Here is a 21,587-nt window from a genome sequence, read left to right on the forward strand (position 1 = left end):
ATAGCATTGCTCTCTCATGAGAAGGGATTCAGATGCTGGTGTATGCTATGCTATATATAAAGATGATCAGTTCTCTAGCCATATTAATTAGGACTCTGATATTTTTACTGGTAATAGTTTCTTGTGTTGACTTCTTGTTGTAGTAAAGTTCTGTTCACATCTTCTCCAATAGTTTTTGGTTTTCCTGAACTCACATGTGCTTCTCTTCTCTAATTTACGTGTCTAATGTATCTCAGTTTGTAGTATCAAAATTTGTCTTGGTGGCTGGAAGTCAGGAGATGCTTGGATGGCTACAGAATATCAGAACTGTGGTGTGACAATCAGTGCCAGTCTCAGAGTGGGGCAAGGTTCTTGGATAGACAAGGAGTTTGAAACATCAATTGGCTCAAGCACAGGAAAAACTAAGAATATTCGATCACCAAATTTGGCCCATTATTCTGTTCTGGTGGTGCCTGAAAACACTTCTGCTTTTGCTCATATCCACAGAGAAGTACACTGGAAGCCATATTTCTATCATTGGATAGCCTTCTACACAAAAGGTGACTTATCATACAAGCAGAATGGCCAAATAAAGGAATAGGCTTGGAGATACGTAGTCTACGTGCAAATACCTTTTGACTTAAGGCTTCGTGTTGCCCCCAATAGAAGTATTTTGCATCCAGGTTCAATGCAAAGGTTCTAAAGTTCTCTTTCAGTTTAAGTGATCACCAGACCAAGGTAAAGGACAACATGTGCTCTCATCTGTGCCCATAATGTTGTCTTTTGTTTGCATTTTCTTCCATTAACCATGATCCTGGAGACCATTCAGAGGATAAAGGAAGAAGCATATCTATTCTCAAAGCTTCACGCTGGCCAGGGAGGTGTTGGATCTGAAATAGATGGCAGCTGCCCTTCAATTATTTCTCCTCTTCTGGAGAGACTTCCTGTCAGGAAGACTAATTCTTCATAAAGACTGCATAAATCAAGGAGACTCTGTCTACATGATATTGAAGAGGCATCAGGTGAAACAGAGGTTATCAAATGGTCTTGGATGCAATTTTAGTTTCTGGGAAGTAGTCTACAAACAGGGCATATTCAAAGATTTAGTCTAGCTTTAATGAATGGTGTAAGTACCTTATTACAAAGCCAGTCAGGACAAGAGCAAGCCTATATTTTAGAGTTCATGTAGACCAGCTTTAACATGTACAAGCCTTAAGCCTCTAATTTTGAAATTGCAAGTGGCTGTCATATCCAGTATACTAGAGACAGCAGGAAAGCGTGGGACTTGCTTACCCATAGACATTGAAAGGCTTCTCAGAATAGTGTTTCTTCTTTACACTACACCAGTGGTTGCCAAACTATGGTCCGCGCACCCCTGGTGGTACACGACGGTACTGCAGAGGGGCACATTGAAAGTTTTTAGGCCTGATCCTTACTTTTTTTTTTCCTTTTCCTCTTCTCTTTTTTTCTTCTTCCCTTGGGAAGAGGATCCGTGAAATTTTAATATATTGAAACGGGGTGTATGCTTAAAAAGGTTGAGAACCAGTGGTCACCAGCCAGTAGATCTTGGACCCTCTGAGAGGTGATCCTGACTGGTTTGGCCAAGAGGTTACCAAGTGCCAGTGCTTCAGCTGCCTCTCCCTGCACGGCTCCTTCCCCTTTGCCTTGGAGGTATCCCCTCAGGAGCTTCCTTTTTTCTGGGCATGGAAGGGAGAGGAGGGGTGCTGATGTCAGGGTGCCCTCCCCCCAGTCTGTATCCCATCACCCCAGAGCAGAGAGTGGACACAACAGGGCTTGGAATAGAGGGAGTTTGCTGGCTGCTTTCGGGAGTGGTGCAGGGCCAAGGCAGAGGTGAGCCTGTCTTTAGCCCCACTGTGCCACCACCTAGGAGCCACCTGAGGTCAGCAGGGCACAGCTGGAGCCCACATCCCGACACTCTACCCCAGTCATGAATCCTCTTTCCCTCCCCGCCCCGCATGGCAGGCCCCTGCCCTAATCCCAAGCACCCCTGCATCCCAAAACCCTGCTGGATCCTGCACCTAGAATTCTTCCTGCACCCCAACTGCCTGCCCCAAGCTCAGCTCAGAGCCTCTCTCATATTCCAGATCCCATAATCCAAGAGCAGAGTCTGCATCTCAGCCCCAGCCTGGTGAGTGAGGGAGGATGGAGTGAGCAGGGACGGGGCCTCGGAGAAGGGGCACAAAGGAGGCGGGGCAAGGGTATTTGGGTGTGAGGTAGATCTTCGGTTGCATTTAAATTCAAAAAGTGATCTCATGCTTAAAAAGGTTGGAGACCCCTGTCCTACACCAACTGGAATAATTCTCCTTTTGGAACTTATTTGAGTTCAGTATTCCCTAAAGAAGCATCTTTTTGAATCAGTCTTTTTATTTTCTCTTAAAAGCGTCATAATTAGAATTCTGCAAGAAAGGGCCTGGAGCTTTGATTCTTACTAATAGATATCAAGAACGTACACAGCTTTCATTCAACAACTCAACTGTTTGTTCTTTCCGTTTTTGTTAACATCCATAATGTCCCACTGAAACTGGAATGCCATGCAAAGCAGGAAAAAACTATCCTTCCATTGAGGTACATATCTAAAATTTCTCGTCTCTTTGGTGCTAAATAGTTTTAAAATACTAAAAGCCCTGGAGTGGACTGTGCCTCGATGTCAATCCTGCTTGAAGAGTTTGTGTAGAAACACGAAACGTTTTCTCGTTACAGTTAAACCATTACATTTCTTAAAGAAGTCAGAGTGGTCCATTGATGAAACTACATGAAGCTGACTTTGTTTTGTGACTGAAGGTTATTTTAAAATGATGCAATATGAAGCATACTAAAAAACACCTATCTGACAGAGCACAGATGTTAGAAGTAAACAGCAATACTGTCAGAACACATACACTGCAAAATAACTAACACCTTTGGTGACTCATAGGAAATGAAGCTATAATTTTCAACAGGATTTTGTCCCTTTTTAAAAACAGTCCTAGGAAGTGACTTGATGCTGTCATCTTGCAGAATGAAATTCAAAGCATTTACTATCAAATTTTGAAAAGTCCAAACCCAACGCTATTTTATATTTTTCTTCTGGTTCCAGCAATATTATGTTTCCCGTGCTTTTAAAATGACCATCTTTTTCTTGCTTCAGCTACTTTCTTCTAATGTTCTACAGGTGGGTAGGTACTTAGTGTGGTGTGTGTACTGTTATACCCATTTTTAACTATCGGTCTTTACTCTTCTGAATACTCAAGTTCACTCTTAGCTTGGAGTAACAGAGATATGAAGAACATAGCCATGGTTTACATGCCAAAATGTTGGCAGTATGTCAGCTAGGAGTGGGAGAAAGAAAGGGAGAGAAAATGGACACTTACACCCTCAACTGACACAGCTATGCCAACAGAACCCCTAGGATAGGTCTACACACCCCCGTAAGTCAACCTAAAGTGTGCAATGTGACTAATGTAGCTGGAATCCATGTGCCTTAGGTCGAGTTATTGCGGTGTCTCAAGGAGACACTTGGCTGTTGACTTACCTTACTCTTCTCATTCAGGGATAGATGGGAGAACAATTTGTAGTCAATTTAGTGGGTCTCCATTAGACTCGCTGAATGGAATGCCAGTGCACCAATCTACACTGCGCAGCTCCTGGTTGTAGTGTCAGTGGGAAATGCAACTGTACCACTAGGGTACTTTTGTCAGCATAGCTAATGTCATTTGGGGAGGTGATTTAGCTATGCCAGAAGTCCTCTCCCTGCTGTCTTAAACTGTATCTACACTAGGGGGCGCTATCATCATAACTCTGCTGATTAAGGATCTGTAGTAGACACTTCCATAATCTTGAAGTTTGCTGGATGATTAAATATAGAAAAACTCAACCTGTTTACTTTGCAAGATTTCAGACCTGCATTTCTATAAGCAATGGATTTAAAAAAAAGTAGTGACAAGTAGAAATGGCCCTGGGGTGTTGTATATACTTTAGGGCTCCTACTGTTCTTCTTCACTTTCTTGTATGTGTAGAAAGTAAAGGGGGATAAATGTAGATTTGTCAAGATCTTTAGTGAAAAGAATATTGGAGTTTCTTCTGAAAAAAAAAAATTTAGGGATCATTGTAGGTAGCCAGCTACGTATGCGCTCCCATTGCAGTTCTGTGACAACGGGATAAACACAAACCTTGAATATATAAATAGGAGACATTCAATAGGAGAACAGAGGTGTCACATTGCCTTTTATATTTGGCGCTGCTTAGATCGCTATTGGAATTGCGAATTGATTTCTGTTGCCATGCTTTTAAAACAGTTTTAGTTCTTAGAAAAACTGTAGTGTTCGTGATGAGTTTTGTCTGTAAAACATGCATTACAATGGAAGACTTTATGAGGTCATGCTGTTTAGCTTATAGAGAGAGGTTGTGTTGACTTGATCATAGTCTAAATACTTAAACAGAACGAAGTGATCTAATTTTAAGAGCTCTAAAGTTTTTAATCTAATATACCAAAATAACAGGATCCAAAATCTTTTAAGTTCAAGTTGGAAAAATACACACTGGAAGTAAAACTCCAGTTTTAACAGTGAGGATAATTAATGACCCTGGAACACTTTACTAAGGGTGTAGTAAATTGGACATTATTTGGCATCTTTGAATTAAGATTGGGTGGCTTTCTAAAATATGAATCTTTTAATTAAGCTACAAAGTTTTGGGCTATGGACAGCAATTAATGGATGAAATTCTGTGTCCTGTAGATTATGATGATAATTGTGGTCTTAAATCAGTGAATTAAGTGAAACCTTTATTTCTTGAAATTGATAGTCTTAAAATGTAGGGAAATAGCTGAATGGATAATTTCAGCAATATTAACGTTTTGGGAGTGTTTCATTCAGGAGTATTAAGGCATTAGATGGTAGGCAAAGATACAACAACCAGAAGAGTGCTGCTATCCCACCATACTACTCAACCTGAAGTGTTAGGGTTCTAAAATAACCCTTTCTAAACCTTGTGAAATTAATCATAACGAGACTTTGAAATGGTGGGTAATTCTTGCAACGCCTTGTCAAATTTCAAAGTAAATGAAAAATGTAGATTTACACATGTTGGTTTTCTTTTGATTTCCTTATTTAAGATCTCCCTCCTGTAAATAGCTTACTTCTAGCAACAGTGAAATTGAGCTCTGAGACTAATTCTAGCAGCATTTGAAGTATTGACCCATTGGATTTTTTTTAACCTCTGTTTTTCCCATACCCATACCACAATGAAGCTTTTTCTCTGATTTCATATGGCTGTATAAAATCTTGATCTCTAATTGTCAAGGACATAACCAAAAATTGGAAGCTAGATGGAGACTATGCCTGAGCTACAAGTCAAGGCACCATTTACTGCCATGTTTAAATACCAATTTAAATTTTGTGAAATAACTTTTTACGACTGAGTAATAGGGATGTAAGTGAGTAGTCGACTACCTGATGAGCCTAGACTTACCAGGTAGTCACGTCTACTTGCTTCTCTCCCTCCGCCCCTCTCCCCCACCTGCTTCCTCTGTGGGATGACAGTGTGATGTCATCAGCATCCACGGGCCACTGTCTCTGCTACGTGCTGGGGCCAGCCTCAGCACTGTCCCCAGGGCATGGGCTTCTCCCGCTTCACTCTCTGGGATGCTGTGCCGCCACTGAGGAGCTGCTAGGGCTGGGTCCCCTCCACGGCTGAGCTCGACCCTCCCTCCGCCACATGAGCCCAGCCACGCCGTGTCCCTTCTGCCATCCGAGCCCCCAGTGTGTGCCTGCTTACTCATTAGTATGTGTTGCATGGACATGTCCCAGGGGGCTATTTGCTCGCAGCACGATGCAGTCCTAATTTGTTCAGTCTCTCTTCACATACATCCTAATAATTCTCTCTGCCTGCATTGCAAATCTATCCATGTCTGCTACATCTTTTTGGAGGTAAGGTGACCAAAAGTGAATACAGCCAGCACTGCAGGTGAGGGTAACTCTTAACTTACAGAATGGCATGAAAATTAAGATTCTCAATTAATCATAGTTAATTCAAGTAATTTAATGCAGAGCAAATTAGCTAGTTTTTAAAAAGCAGCGATAAGTGGTGTCTGAGCTATGGTGCTGGGAGTTGCGCGGAAGCAAGTAAGTGGCCCCCACTTCCACAAGCTGAGAACCTTCCCACTCACTGCCCTGACGAGACCCTGCACCTCCACCCCGCAGTCTCACCCATCCACCGAGACCCTGCAGTTCCACCCACCTCACTCACAACCCCCAAGTGGACACCCCAGCCTACTTCTGCCCCCTTCCCCCTGGCCTGCCACCTACCCCCGGAGAAAGGGGTTTGGCAAGTGTAGCAAGCAGAGGTTGCAGCCCCCTAGTGATTTTAGTATTACTAAAATAACGGTTGCTGTGTGTAATGTGTATCAGTGGATACATTTTTTTTAAACAGATACAAATACAGTACACTGACCAATAGCTCCATCTAGCTTCTGGAAACAGTAGTTTCTTTAACAAGGTGGCATCTTTCAGAATTCTTCTGCCCATGAGAGAGGGATCCAAACAGAAAACCATCTAATCACGTTGTGCTATCTTGTACGATGTACTTCATCAAGAGCTCTCTACCCAAAGTCCTTCCTAGTGACTTCATTCTGTGCCTTCAGGGAAACAACTGTTTTCTAACAAGGTCAAATTCAGTATTGTCAAATGCCTGTCAAATACATAATTCCTTTAGAACACTCAGTGAATTTTTTATTGACAGCTAAGATAAACAGACTTGTTCAGTATTTTCTGTTAAAATGTTTATATATACGTGTATTTAACACTTTAGCAGAGTTTGAAAATCTTGTAAACCAGTGCTTTTTATAATGCGTATATTTTTGTAATCTTCATTTGAGTACAGCAATTGATTAAATGGTTCACCAGTGCTGATTATAGTTAGCCATAGTAAGTTAAAAACTATCTGAAATTCATAAGTACCAGAATTTTGACCTGAAAGATTTTTAGGAGGTAGTTAAGTTAGTGGTATACTTCTCTTAAGGCTATATAGATTTTGAATCTCATTAGTGACTATATGGCTGCTGCTCTCACATAATTATAGTGTACTACATGCTGGTACAACCCACTGTGGTTCTGTACATATATACAAGTACAGTTTTTTTTACTGTTTCTTTGCTAAAATACTTGTTCATCCATCTCATATAATGGGGGTGCTGAAGGTCCTGATCTAAAGGTCCTGGGTTCACTTCCCCAGAGACCATCTGGCAAGGGAATGTTGTACTTCATACTTTCTTTAGATGTTATAAGCATATGTATATCCATTCCGGAGCAGAAAAGGAGAAAATTCATGAGGCTAGTCCTGTTTTCACTGAAGAAACATGAAATAGTGAACTGGTGTGGGAGATAGACACGCTCCCACAATTGCATTAATTTTAAATGGAAATGATTTTGAAGAGCTGTGGATTTTGAAGCCTGCCTTCTCTCCCAATCTCAAGGGGTGTATCCAGAGGGAAAGGAAACATGTTTTCCCTGCTGAAGAGTTGCCATTAGCTGAGTTTCTCAGTCCCCATAGGGGTCGAAAGTCATAGTAAAGCCTGTTTTTCCTTCAGAAATCATTAGACTCCACAGGAGAAAAGTCTCACCGAGACTACCATCTCCATTCCTGCTACTGAACATACTGCTTTTTGGAATACTGTCCACGCAAGGCATGAGAAAGGCATGGGGCAGTGAAAAGAGCACTCTCTTCTATATTGTTCTCCTTTTTCTAGGGGAAAAGGTAGAGAGGTGTCATATGCAGATTATTTGAGGATGAATCTGGTAGCAAATCTGTTTGACCTGAAGTGCAGAAATGGGGGGGGGGGGGATTACTGTGATGTAGCGTGGAGTACAAACTAAATGCCATATGGTTCTTGTCTTTCTGATACTACAGTCTCCGGAGCAGAGAAGATGAGAGAATATCAAAACCAGGTGCCATCTCTACACCTGTGAAGAGTGCAGATGATATCTCTGTTTCTAAAACAATGGAAGAGGCTGTAGTTGAAAGAAATGAAAAACAAACTCCACCTTTGCCAGGTAAATGCCAAGTTTTGCCTGCTATCTCAAATAAATTCCAGTCCTGGTGCCTTAGTGTTATTTGCACTGCTTTGAATCTGTAGCATGATTTCTCTCAAGCGGTTAAAATATGCAACTGCGTACTCAGAATATGCACATTCAAAAAGGTCCATCTCTGTCCCTAGTTCCCTGGGTGAATGAGTAATGGCAGAGATGTGCCCAAAGTTTGACATTTTTTGCTTTCTGGTATGGGATTTAAAAACTGTTGTTTGCAGTTGTGTTCAAGCATGGCTGTTGCTAAGAGGACTCTGTCATGGCTTCCAAGGCCAAAGTAAAGTGGAGGGCTTTTTCCGAATAGCTAGACTGGCTTGTATGGGCCTTGAAAGTGAGACAAGAAGCTTAAGTTTATTCAGTACAGAAGGGAGAAGCAATGTAGAAATTCTGAGAAAAGGGGTGATAGAGATGCAGCCGTGTCAGTCTGGTCTAGCTAAAACAAAAGACAGAGCTATGTAGCACTTTAAAGACTAACGAGATAGAGATGCAGCCGTGTTAGTCTGGGTGACAGTCATTGATGAGCTAGAAAAATATTTTTGCAACATTGTTCTGAATGGATACAAGCAAGGTAAGATTGCATTTGTCAAGGCCCACAAAAGGAAGTTGCAGTAATTCATGAGAGCCTGAGCAGATGTTTTAGTTCTTGAGTGATTGCTCATGTCCATTCAACGTAGCTGTGCTCATCACGTACACCGGTGCTGGAAGATTTCCCCTTAGCAGTACCTGTAGTGGAGCAGTCTCAGGTTCCCTCTGGAGTGGTGTGCACATTCTGGCCCATTTGGGACACTTCTGGCCACCTCCAATGCTTAGAATCTGCTTGTCTCCACATTAGCTATTGCACATTTCCCTAGTTGGACTTTGTTTTCCCTATAAATAGTTTTTTGTTAGTTGCTGTACTGTAGGTGCCATAGGTACTTAGCCTCGGTTTGGGGCATGACTCTTCCCCAGGCTTCAGGTCATGTTGCAGTTATTATCAGCCCATGCCTGAGTGACCCCCTCCCCCCACTGCAAATGTTTGTGGTGCTTAGTAGATGGCCACAGTAGTAATAAGTGTTGTATTTGCAAGCTGTTTAAACTTGGTACCAAGAAGGAAAGGGACGTTCACCTCAAGGCTTTCCTGATGGAATCCGTCTTGGCTCCAGTGCAAGAGCACTCTGACTGAGCACTGAACACAAGCACCTCGGCGCCACTGACACCATGGCATTGCTCACCACCTCCCCATAAGCCTAGGCAAGCCTTCCAGGCCTAAGAAAGATAGGCCCAGAACGCTGACACTGTTGTATTCCCCTGTGGTATTTCAGTAGACTCCTCAGGTCTCAACGGAGCGAGGATCCTCTACTCCCTCCGTCTTTTGTCCTGATAATTAGGAGAAGTTGTATCTTCAGGGTATAATGCAGAAAGAATTGGCAAGAGTTAGGCAGCACATGAATGTGAACCTGAGAGAGGATGTTCAAGCTGATGACAATGCCCAGGTTACAGGCCTGAGTGATAGGTAGGATGATGATGGTAGTTTCTCCAGTCATCAAAAAAAAAATCATGGGAAGGTTTGGGGGATTAAAAGCTTATTTTAGCAGCTTGGAGTTTGAGCTCATGGTAACGTCACAAACAGATTTCAGTTTAGATGGAAGGAAGCAGGTCTGTAGTAAAGAGTTGGGAGAGTCGTTATTGTGGAGACTGTGGTTGAGTTTATATTTTGCAGATGAGATTATCCAGAGATGATCGAGGGGGCAGAAAGTGACCAATGACATTCCTGTGCAATTCCCACAGAATGTTGAAGGAAAGGTGGACCTAATGAGGGAATCATTGTAGATTTAGGAGTAGAGTAGTGGACAAAACGGAGACAATCAAGGAAGGACAAGATTTCAAGGAGGAGAAGCATGGTCAATTGTGTTTAAAGAGGTGGGCTGATCAAGGAGGAAGAGGTCGGAGTACTGGCTCTGAGCCTTGGCTTGAACAAGTTATCAGATATTTTAGCAAGAGCCATTTTATTGGAGTGAAAGGGGCAAGAGTTGTATTGGAGAGGAGCTAGGATGGAATTGGAGAGGCAGCTGCTGTAAATAGTACTTTCTATGAGCTTAGAAAAGAGATGAGACAGATCGGAGGAGCAAATGGATATAAGGGTGGTGGGTTTTTATTTTTGTTCATGGGAGAATCTAGAACATGCTTGTATTGAGAGGGTGGGACAGTCAGAGGAGGAGAGTGTTAAGGCATAAAGAAGGGGCTGAGAATGGGCATTAAGGAAGTTAGGTAATGGGATTCAAGAAATCACTGGGGTAAGTGGATGGGTTGGAGGAGGAGATCTATTTCGGGGGAGAAGGAAGAGAACTGTGGTAGGGGAAATGAAGACAAGCCATGGAGAGGTGGGAAGATCACATTTTGTCCATTTTCTTTTGGAAGAAATGAGTGAGCAGATAGAGAAGTGATGACAGGAGAAGGGGAAAGCTTGAACAGTAAGTCAAAGGCAGCTGAAATTGCAGGTCTGGGATTAAATTAAAGTAGAAATGTATAACTGTTTAACTGGAATATTGCATGAACTGATTGAGCCCTTGGCTTCTCTGTTTTTGGGCAGTGGTTGCCCTAGTGCTAATTTTAATCCTTAATGTCCAAATCTTATGTTGTTGGAACAAAACAGTATAATGTGGGGTTTTTTTCCCCTTTTTTAAATAGTCATGTATTTATCTATGGTGTATTCTGCATACTTTAAAATTTCAACTGAAATTACCAAAGTACAATGGGGGGGGGGGGGAGGGGAGGAAGTGCAGTAATTTCACCAGCCTTAACAAAATCTACTTGCCCAAGAGAAGTAATCTTACTCTGTCAGTACAAGAAGTTTTTTCATTACTGGCACTTGTGGTGCATGGGAGAAGGATTTTGTTCTTGAGCTGGTACACTTCATGATGACAGTTTTGCAAGACTGAGTTAAGCTGTACTGGTTCCCCACCCGATAAAGAATTAATAGCATGACAAGTTGTGTTGTTTTTTGTTTGTTTTTTATTCTAATAGAGCCAAAGCCAGTGTATGCTCAAGCTGGACAGCCAGATGTGGATTTACCAGTCAGCCCATCTGATGGTCCATTACCCAATTCAACTCATGAAGATGGAGTGCTTCGGTAATGTAATTCAAATTCTTGATTTCAACCTGATCCCACAGTCCTTGAGCAGAACAAGCGTTCCTTAAGCCAGTGAGTGTTATTTCTGCAAGACACGTAGGGCTTCTTTACGTATATATCCAATATGTTTAAAAGTTTTAGTGGTGGGGGAGTTGAGGCTCATCTGTGTTTTGTCATCAGTATTACATATTTCATCATTTTGAAACTTACTAATCACTGGAGGCTGCTGATGGGGATGGGTGAGGGCAGTTGCCCTGGGGCCTGGTGATTTTAAAAAGACCTGGGGCTCTCAGCCACCCCTACCTTAGCAAACCCCAGACCCTTAAAATCACCACTGGAGCTCCTGGCAGTGTGGCCCCATGCCCCCAACACCAGTGAATGGCTGGCTGGGAGATGCTAACCTCCAGGACTGCTGCTCCATCTGCCTGAGGCCTTGCCCCTGCCAGGGAGCCCAAGAGTGGCTTTCCCTGCTCGGGGCCTGGTGAAATCTTCCATCAGCACTGTAATAAATTCCTAAATAATACATGTGTTTTGAGTCATGTTTTCTGTCTCCCAAGTTTTGCTTCCCCCCTCCCCCTCTTTTAAGCATGAACAGTGCTGCATTCAGAAGAGCCCTTTAATAAGAAGTTACCATGTTGTGTGCTATTCTCCTCTCCCCCAGAAAAAGAGATTTTAAGAAATATAATCTAGCTGTAAACTTCCAAGGGAATGTTGTTTAAAAAAACCCAAAAAACCCAACCCCCTTACATTTTGAAATGTTCTCCTAAAATACAATTTATTAATATATTAAATCAAGCAACAAAATCTCTTAAGTGAATGTTAACATTATTTTCAAAAGCTCAGATGCTGAGAGGAATATTATGCTGTTATAGTATGTTCCTGAAAAAATAGCCTGCATATGATGATGTCAAACTGCAATAAATGAACATATTTTCTGCTCATGTAGCTCTGCAGCTAATACAGAGCTGCTAATCTGTGACTGCATTTTCAGCTATTGTACCTCCGTTAATTGGAATGTGTTATAAACCTACAGGCCAAGCATGAAGCTGGTAAAATTCAAAAAAGGAGACAGCGTGGGCTTGCGGTTGGCTGGTGGCAATGATGTAGGTATATTTGTAGCTGGTGTTCTTGAGGATAGCCCTGCAGCAAAAGAAGGATTAGAAGAAGGTGATCAAATTCTCAGGGTAGGTCACAATCTTTCATACTTAAATCTGTTGTTCAGTAGTGCAACAGAAGTTGGATAAACGTTGTCTTTCTAGCATAGACCAGTGTTTCTCAAATGCAGTCACCAGAGGCTTTTCTTGTAGCCACAGCCTCCTGGGCTGTGATTTGAGGGGATGATGCGGGGGAATAAAGCAGTAGTTTCTCCCATTCCCAGTTGCTTCTGATGTTGGCTTGGTGTTCGCTGCGCACACTGCAAGCAGGGGTTGGTTTCTGCCACCTCTAGAGATAGCTGGGGCACAGTGCTGGAAGAGCATGAAGCTGGTGAATTCCCCACATTCCGATGGGTGGCATGACTCCAGCTGTGGGGCTTTGGGTGCCAGTCCTGGGCTCTGACTGCATGGTGTCAGGCCCTGGCCTCTGGCCACGCAGTTTTGGGCTCCATTCTCTGGCTGTGGGGCATCAGGCTCTGGCCCCTGACTGTCTCCCCCAGCCCACCTCACTCCAGTCACCCCTGGCTCTTGCTGTCTCCCCAACCTCCCCATCTAGGGCTTAATTTGTCCCCAGATTTGCCAGGGCTGAATAAGTATGCTGTGAAAAGTGATATTTATATGTTTGTTAAAATCACTTATAAAGGACTTCCTATTTAGCAATAAATAAATTACAGTAATTTGGATGTGTATATGTGCATATCTATTTGTTTTTCCTAAAGCCAATAAGCGTTTTAGGAAAAAGTATAAGAGCAGCCACCAGCAAGAGTTGGTGGCTGCACTCTGAGGCCACCCAAAAAATCGTCCTGAGAACTGCTGGTGTAAACTGCTCATTGGTGCCTGGATAGGGTTAGACAATAGTGCAGCTTTCTGCTCTTACTACTGGATCACTGGTAAACTGTGATTCCCAAGTTTTCTAGTTTCAGATTGGACAAATTGTATAACTTACTGGATATTAAACTGTTTACTAAAAAGTTCATATAGATATCTTTATCATATATACTAGTAATCAGCAGGTAGGACTTAGCTTCTAGATTTCATTAATAGATTTCTAGGCATTTTAGAATTGTGTACAGGAATCTATTGTTTAATCGCCCCACCCCAATTTCAGAGCACTGCTTCAAGCACAAGTTTTTGAACAGAAGAATGCATTTTTCCTGAAGCTAACTCAGTTAGTAAATAGATTAAAACTTGGGTATCACATATGGTATTAAAGAATACTATGAGAGAGACAGAGCAGCCCCTTATGTATATGTGGAGAACAGGTGGTAAGTTGTGGACAACTGGGTTTTTTCCCTACCTGGATCTGTTAAACTCTCTTAATGCCATTGGAAGGGAATGTTTCTAGAAAAGTAATTTCTTCATATTCTTTCATATTGATGACAAAGTTTAAAATGTGGGATGTTTAGTTCTCTTAATTTTACAAGGGATTTTATACTTGAGTCTATTTATAAAAGCAAGATATTTGGCTTCCTTACCAGCTGTTCCTGAACTTCGGTGGTAAAAAGGATAGCTAGGATACGCAAATATACCTTTCAGTTAGATAAAGCAAGGAGTTAAGGGCAACAGTAAAGGAAAATCATGTGAAACAAGAGCTTGGGCAAGTGATGTAAGGCTCTGTCTACATAGAGTTTAAACCAGAAAAAATTCAGTTCATCCAGCGTGTAATGTCAACATACTTTATCACAGACTCATCATAAAAACCCTGAAAACAAAGGAGAGATGAATGTTATGCTTTAGATCAGAGTGATAAAGAAATGGGTCTTGCTGTGGCCAGGACAGTATTACCAAAGCAAAAGACATTGTTAAGAAATATATGCAAAAAGCTTCTTGAGGTTCATGCAGTTAAGTTATATTTAACTGGATAAATAACTCTAACATTAATAAATAATGCAGTTTTTCACAATGTATATATGTAATGTACGTTTCACAGTTTTTCAAAATGCATGTGTGTGTTGCTACATTGTGCAGTAATTCAAACCTGTTATTGCATTGATGCCAGGTAAATAATGTAGACTTCACGAACATCATCAGAGAGGAGGCAGTGCTTTTTCTGCTTGATCTCCCAAAAGGAGAAGAGGTGACAATTTTGGCACAGAAGAAAAAGGATGGTAAGTATTTTCCTCAAATAAAAGGATAGCAACTGCTTGACAGGCTTCTTTGAGACCAAGTAGAAACAGTATAGGTAACCTTTGATAATTTAGTGATAGAAATGTAGCCGTGTTAGTCTGGTGTAGCTGAAACAAAAGACAGGACTATGTAGCACTTTAAAGACTAACAAGATGGTTTATTAGATGATGAGCTTTCGTGGGCCAGACCCACTTCCTCAGATCAAATAGTGGAAGAAAATAGTCACAACCATATATACCAAAGGATACAATTTAAAAAAATGAATACACGTGAAAAGGACAAATCACATTGCAGAACAGAAGGGAGATATTGAGGGGGAGGAGGGGAAGGAAGGTGAATGCCTGTGAGTTAATGATATTAGAGGTGGGGAAGGGTAGATGTCTGTGGAACAGGACACTAAACTCCAAGAAGCTCTGGGAGACAGACCCATAGTCTCCTATAGACAACCACCTAACCTCAAGATGATTCTTACCAACAACCACAGGACATACCACACTAATACCAACCCTGGTACCTTTCCTTGCAACAAACCCTGTTGCCAGCTTTGTCCACATATTCACTCTGCTGACACCATTATTGGGCCTAACTAAATGAATTATAAGATCAAGAACACATATTCCTGCGCCTCCAGAAATATAATCTATGCTATCATGTGCCGAAAGTGTCTGTCTGCTATGTACATTGGACAAACGTCTCAGATACTTCACCAAAGAATCAATGCCCATAAAACAGACGTTAGACAGGATCACAAAGAAAAAACAGTTGCTTGCCATTTCAACCAGAAAGGACACTGTCTGAATGACCTACTCACCTGCATCCTACTTCAGAAGGCATTCAAATCTGCACTTGAAAGGGAATCCTCTGAACTGGCATTCATGCTAAAATTCGACGCTCTCCGCAGGGGGCTGAACAAAGACTCCAGCTATCTTACCCATTACAAAGATAGCTTCCCCAATTATCACCTCTAATATAATTAACTCACAGGCTTTCACCCCCCCCCCCCCCCGCATCTCCCTTCTGTTCTAAAATATGATTTGTCCTTTTTTTAATTGTATCCTTTGGTATATATGGCTGTGACTATTTTCTTCCACTATTTGATCTGAGGAAGAGGGTCTGGCCCACGAAAGCTCATCATCTAATAAACCATCTTGTTAGTCTTTAAAGTGCTACATAGTCCTGTATTTTCTTTGATAATTTACTTTGCCTCAGGGAGTAGCAGCTTAGAATGATTGGTGATATGAAGCCTTTCATTCTTATGTCACTATTTCAAATGCACTTGCAAGTGTATAGTAGTGATAAATTGATTATCTGATGACAATTCACTAGCTTGATATGAAATGAGTCTGGTCTCGATCCTTTTTCAAGTGAATGGCGTTGTGCTAGTATAATTGTGTTGAATTAAAAAACAAACACAAAAAAACTCACAACCCTAACTGAAAGATATATCAGTACAAAGCTATGGAGACCAGATCTAAATAGTGACTGAAAAACAATGACTGGATAAAATGGGGAAACTTGCATTGTCTGTTCTGGAATAGGTAATATCTGATTCCAGTGCTGTCAATGTAGCTTGATTTTAAAAAAATCACTAAATTAGCTCTAAACACATTGTAGGAAAAAAGACAAATTAGAATAAGTACTGTTTTCAGAATGCCTCACATTAACATAAGGATCATATGTGGATTTTACATACATTGCTTATGCTGAAATGTGGGGATATAGTTACGGGTTTCCAAGTTACCTTACAGTTAGAATGGTGAACAGAGGATAGGCAAGATTTCTACTCTGTCTTTTTACATAACGTCTGTGAGCATTAGGAACCCTTTAATGTACTTCAGCTAACTTTTATTGCAGTTTATCGTCGCATTGTTGAGTCTGATGTGGGAGATTCTTTCTATATCAGAACTCATTTTGAATATGAAAAGGAGTCTCCCTATGGGCTAAGTTTCAACAAAGGTGAAGTGTTCCGGGTGGTGGATACTTTGTACAATGGCAAGCTCGGGTCCTGGCTGGCTATTCGAATTGGCAAGAATCACAAAGAGGTGGAAAGAGGAATCATACCCAACAAAAACAGGTAGCGTCTTGAAACTGTTTACTACAATAGTTGTTAAATCTGTGACTAAGGTTTGTCCAAGTTGTGTTTCTTCACATTTGTGTTTTAGTTAACATTCCTTATCACTCTCACATTTATATCTTAACATTTTGGAAGAAAAAAAACTCACTAGTGGAACCCCAAATAGTTTTCAATTAGACTTATCCAGTTTGAGTATCCAAAATTACATTTGAGTTTGGTTTAGGACAGAGGTTAACAAACTGTGGTCCTTGACCACTCCATAGGATAGTCACATGGAGTTATTTCTTTCTTTTTCCAGGTGAAAGAAACACAAAGTGGGGAGCGTAAATCCAAACAAGGCCTTAGCAGTGTGATGTCAAATTGAATTAGCTAACTGAATCCAAGTAACATATAAATTCTAGTCAAGACAAAGGAATTATTTCAGCATGTGCTAAACTGGTGAAATTAAAGCCTAAGTGTGGAGTCTGTCATCTTTTTCCTAGTCTAGAAGCATCCTAAAATTAATGATGAGCATAAGTAGACACAGCATACGTTGTTTAAAAATTACAGATGTATAAATACTTTCGGAAAAGTAAATAATTTGTAAACAATTGCTGTAGTTGCCTGAGCTATATTAATTGATCCTCAATGGCAAGAGAAAGAGGTCCAAAGGGCAATTACTCATTAAGATGTAATGAAAAACATAGGGAAACCTTAATTTGGTGATCAGTGGTCCTTCAGCCCATTGTCATTGTAATGTAGTCACAGGTTTAAATTTTGTTAATGCAGTGTCATTTCAAAAGCTGATGTAGCTGGTATTTTTTGTTTTTTGAAACCCCTGGAATCTCTGCCGTACTTAGAGCTGAACAACTAGCTAGTGTACAGTACACACTCCCAAAGACAGCAGGGGGGGATCGTGCGGATTTCTGGAGGTTCCGAGGTCTACGCAGCTCAAAACGAAATCTTCGAAAAAGCAGAGAAGATATTTCTGCCCAGCCTGTTCAGACCAAGTTTCCTGCATACGAAAGAGTTGTTCTTCGAGAAGGTAGATTCCTTTTAAAGAGATGAACATATTTGCTGTCTCAGTTCAACATTTTAATCTTCATGATGGAAAAATATCATGCTGAAATATATTTAAGTCAATTTACTTTGATTTTTTTTTCTTCTTCAAGCTGGCTTTCTCAGGCCTGTAACCATCTTTGGGCCAATTGCTGATGTTGCGCGAGAGAAACTGGCAAGAGAAGAACCAGATATTTATCAAGTTGCAAGTAAATGTCTCTCTTTGCTGATCTAATTATACAGTCACCTGTTTTGCTAGCCTTTCCTGTGGTGTTCTTCTAGTCATTAATGTTTTAAGGTCTCCCTTTTTTATTGTCCACAATTCATGGAAGTACCCTGAAAGGCTTACATTTCGTCTCCGTTAACTGAGTGATAGAAACATTTTAATGGTAAAGTAATAGATTTAGGACTCTTCAGAAAACATTCATGTGAATGCAAACTTGTTTATTGTTAATGCTATCTTAGGAGCCAATCTTGTAACATGGTGAGCTTCCTTAGTGCCCCTTCCCTTAATTCAGCACCTTCAAAAAGCATTCACAGTTAAGCTCCTAGGAAATACTTAATATATTCTTAGGATTTTATAACTAAACTGAAGATGATGATGATAATTCCTGCACTATTTTAAAGTAAAAAATTTGTGTTCAGTACTATGACTTGCATAAGGTCTGAAACTAGTATTTTGAACTAGAAAAGCAGATGGTCCTTTTTCTATTAAAGGGAGCATAGAGAGGGTTTTCTTATTGACTAATAGGTGTCTAAAAAATTATGACTTGAACTGTGTTCTCTTGAACAGAAAGTGAACCAAGAGATGCTGGCACTGACCAACGCAGTTCTGGTATTATTCGTCTTCATACAATAAAACAGATAATTGACAGAGTAAGTGATAAAAATGTGCTTTGTTTTATGAAATGTGTAGTTCATTCTGGAAACAAATGAGGGAGAACAGGATTGTTGAATTAATAGAATGACTATTCATGTGAATAAACCTAATATCCATAATTATAAATGCTGCTGTTTTCACATACAATAGCGTAAACAACAAAATATAAATAAAAATTTTAAAAAAGCAAGATACTATGTACATGTGCTCTAGTAATTTATGTAATTTTGTTTATATAAATTCAAGAGTGACATTAATGTTGAATGAAACAAATTTTTCTATTCCTCTCTAAGATCAAGCACTTCTCTGGACTCATGATTGTAGCTGAGCAGAATCTTTTAAGTAAATTTTTTTCCACTGAAGGTGAACAAAACTGTTAGCAAATTTTGTCAACTTCAGCAAATTGTCAAAATGAAACATAATTCAGAAATGTCTAAACAAATATTTTTTACATTAATGAAACGTCGTGTAGAGCCATATAGCCCTACTAGCATTGGGACCGATGGCCATATAGCCACATTACTAGGAGGAACTGCTGGGGCACTGCGCTCGCTCTCGAATGTAAGGGAAGCATGGTCCTCTCTGTTGACTTCAGTGTCTCTTTGATTTTCAGTGATCTTTCAAGACCTAATTGAAATAGATTGCAGACTCCCTACAGATACCTCTTGAGGTCAATAAATGATTAAAACAAGCAATGCTATATATTCTTCTTTCTGTGACCCCATCCAGAGTTGCCTTTCCTAGTAATGAGGCTATCGGGGAACCTGTAAAAAACCTCAACTACTTATGTGTGAGAGCTGATTAAAAATACTATGTTCTCACCAGTTACTCTTAATTTCTTGTTTTACCACCATCCACCCAGCTCTCTGAAAATTGATGGGGCAGATACTAGTCCATCTTATACAACAGAGATTAGAATAGCCAGTACACCTATTAAAACACAAACCTATAGTTCAACATCAGAAATTACTAGGCATTGATGGCCAAATATAACTTCACAAATTATGCAAAATTTGGTTACTATTCAACACCTGCCTCCAGATCAATGGGAACAATTTCAGGCTAACATTGTTAAGAAACTGTTAGTGATTACATCCCTCCAAGCAACTCTAGATGCTGCCAATCCCACAGCCCACTCTGTCTCCATGGCAGTGATGATGTACAGGGCATTCTGGCAATAGTTGTATGATTTCCTGGAGAAGTCCAGAATATGGTGGAGGATCTACCGTTCAATGGACTGAAGTTCATGAAGAAACTGATTCTAGGAGCATATCGTGTTCACTGGGCTTCTATACTCTTGAGAACAAAATAATATTCAGTAGATCAGAAATGGATCATAGATCCTGCTTGATGGAATTCTCTGGATTCCGGTGGAACCTCCAAGACCCTGGTTCTAGAGATCCTGCAATTAACCCAGCACAAATTCACAGCAGACTATCTTCAAAGCACCAGTTTTTGACGGGATGGTCAAGTGTTTAGGCCCTCCCATTTCTTTGTCCTGTCAGACACAACTAGTTGCCCACCTTCCCCTAACTGAAGACTAACTCATTAATTTTCAGTAAGCATTTGGAGGAGTATATCACCTCAGACAAATGGGTGCTGGAAATAATATCATTAGGCAAACTCCTCCACATACCTCTCTTCCCTCCTCTTGCTACTTCCTCATCTCTCTTCAGGATAAGCTCTTAGTAAGACAAGAAATAAACTTCCTTCTTCATACTGGGTTCAGACAGTGACTTCCACATAGTGGACCTTCTATCCCCCAGAAGGTCCATGTACTGTTTACAGGTCAAGACTATAGCATCAGATACCCCTCAAGGACTCGCCTTTGCTCCCATATGTTCTCACAGGTTGGATCAGCAGTGGCTGCATTGATAAATGCTCTGTTAGACACTTGGTGGTTCGAGGCTCATTCGTACCAACAGGTGTTGGGCGCCAAGTGGAGGACACTTTTTCTTTGTTTTTGGACTTGGGCCTTCGGTTGAATATGGAGAAAATTCACGCTGACTTTCGTAAGGGGATCCCTGGAATCCTTCATATCCAGGGCCGCCTTCGTTAACTACTCAAGAGAACCCTCAGACTTCAGTTAGAAGCAGTCTTCATCCTGAAGATTCTATAGCAGACAACTCTAATTCCCCTCTCTATCCCTCCCTGCTGCCCCCACCCATCCCTCTTCAGGGGCCCCTTTTATGAGCAGCTCCTCCTCCAGGAAGTGTAAACACTCCTGAGCATGGAGTTCTCTCCAGTGTTTCAGGGGCAGGGGTTTCTACTCCCACTATATCCTTGTTTCTAAGGTAAGGTCTTCGGCCCATCCTGGACTTAAGGGGGGCTCAACAAATTTGTCACCACCCACATGTTTTGGATGGCTTCTCTGACCTCCATCATCCCCTCCCTGGATCCCAGGGGATTGGTATGCTGCCCTTAACTTGAAGGACTCCTTCTTTCATGCATTCAAACCCTGGCACAGATGCTGCCTTCATTTTCTGGTTGGTGACAACCATTTCCAGTTTACTGCTTTCACTTTTGGACACACTGCAGTGTCCTGGGTATTTACTGAATGCGTGCCCATAGTGGCAGCCTTACTATGACAACATGGAATTCAAGTCTTTCCTGCCTGGATTGCTGGCTCTTGAGGGGCCATTCATACTGTAAGATGGAGATGCACATTGTCTTTACCTGGGACACTGCAACAGCTCAGTCTGTTACCAACCCCATGAGGTTGACCCTTGTGCACGCACAAAGGATTGAATTCATTGGGATAGTGCTCAGTGCCACCAAAACATGGACCTTTGTTCCAGAGCCTTGTTTTGCAACAGTGACCTAGATGTTGTGGTCACTCACCGGCTTCCCAGTCACCATCGTCAGGACGTGCTTCAAGCTCATAGGACTCTTGGTAACATGTATAAACATGGTCCCATTTGCAAGATTCTGCCTGGGGCCCTTCCAGTCCTGGCTTGCCATCAGTGTTTTGCCCAGGGCATGACAACATGGTGGTCACAGTTCCCAACACATGACTCATGCCCTGGGGCTGTGGCTGGATCCCAGGTCGGTGTTAATCTGTGTCCCATGCCATGTTCTGCAATCCACAGTATTTCTAGTCAGACATGTCCACATTGGGCTGGGGGGTGTGGCGCAGCGACTTGCC

At 41.3% G+C, this 21,587-nt stretch overlaps 1 protein-coding gene across 9 annotated transcripts in view; it reads left to right on the forward strand.

Moving 5' to 3' along the window:
* Nucleotides 1–21,587, forward strand: part of TJP1 (tight junction protein 1) — a 296,617-nt gene that overhangs the window by 223,705 nt on the left and 51,325 nt on the right. For all 9 annotated transcript variants that reach the window (XM_075897723.2, XM_075897725.2, XM_089781876.1 and 6 more), the window contains 8 exons: nt 7,885–8,027; nt 11,064–11,169; nt 12,203–12,353; nt 14,323–14,431; nt 16,305–16,524; nt 17,364–17,548; nt 17,676–17,771; nt 18,356–18,438. In XM_075897723.2, coding sequence (XP_075753838.1) covers nt 7,885–8,027; nt 11,064–11,169; nt 12,203–12,353; nt 14,323–14,431; nt 16,305–16,524; nt 17,364–17,548; nt 17,676–17,771; nt 18,356–18,438 — 1,093 coding nt within the window. The remainder of the gene's footprint in view (nt 1–7,884; nt 8,028–11,063; nt 11,170–12,202; nt 12,354–14,322; nt 14,432–16,304; nt 16,525–17,363; nt 17,549–17,675; nt 17,772–18,355; nt 18,439–21,587) is intronic.

The sequence above is a fragment of the Pelodiscus sinensis genome, chromosome 14, assembly GCF_052426305.1.
Source record: "Pelodiscus sinensis isolate ZL-2025 chromosome 14, ASM5242630v1, whole genome shotgun sequence".
NCBI lineage: Eukaryota > Metazoa > Chordata > Testudines > Trionychidae > Pelodiscus > Pelodiscus sinensis.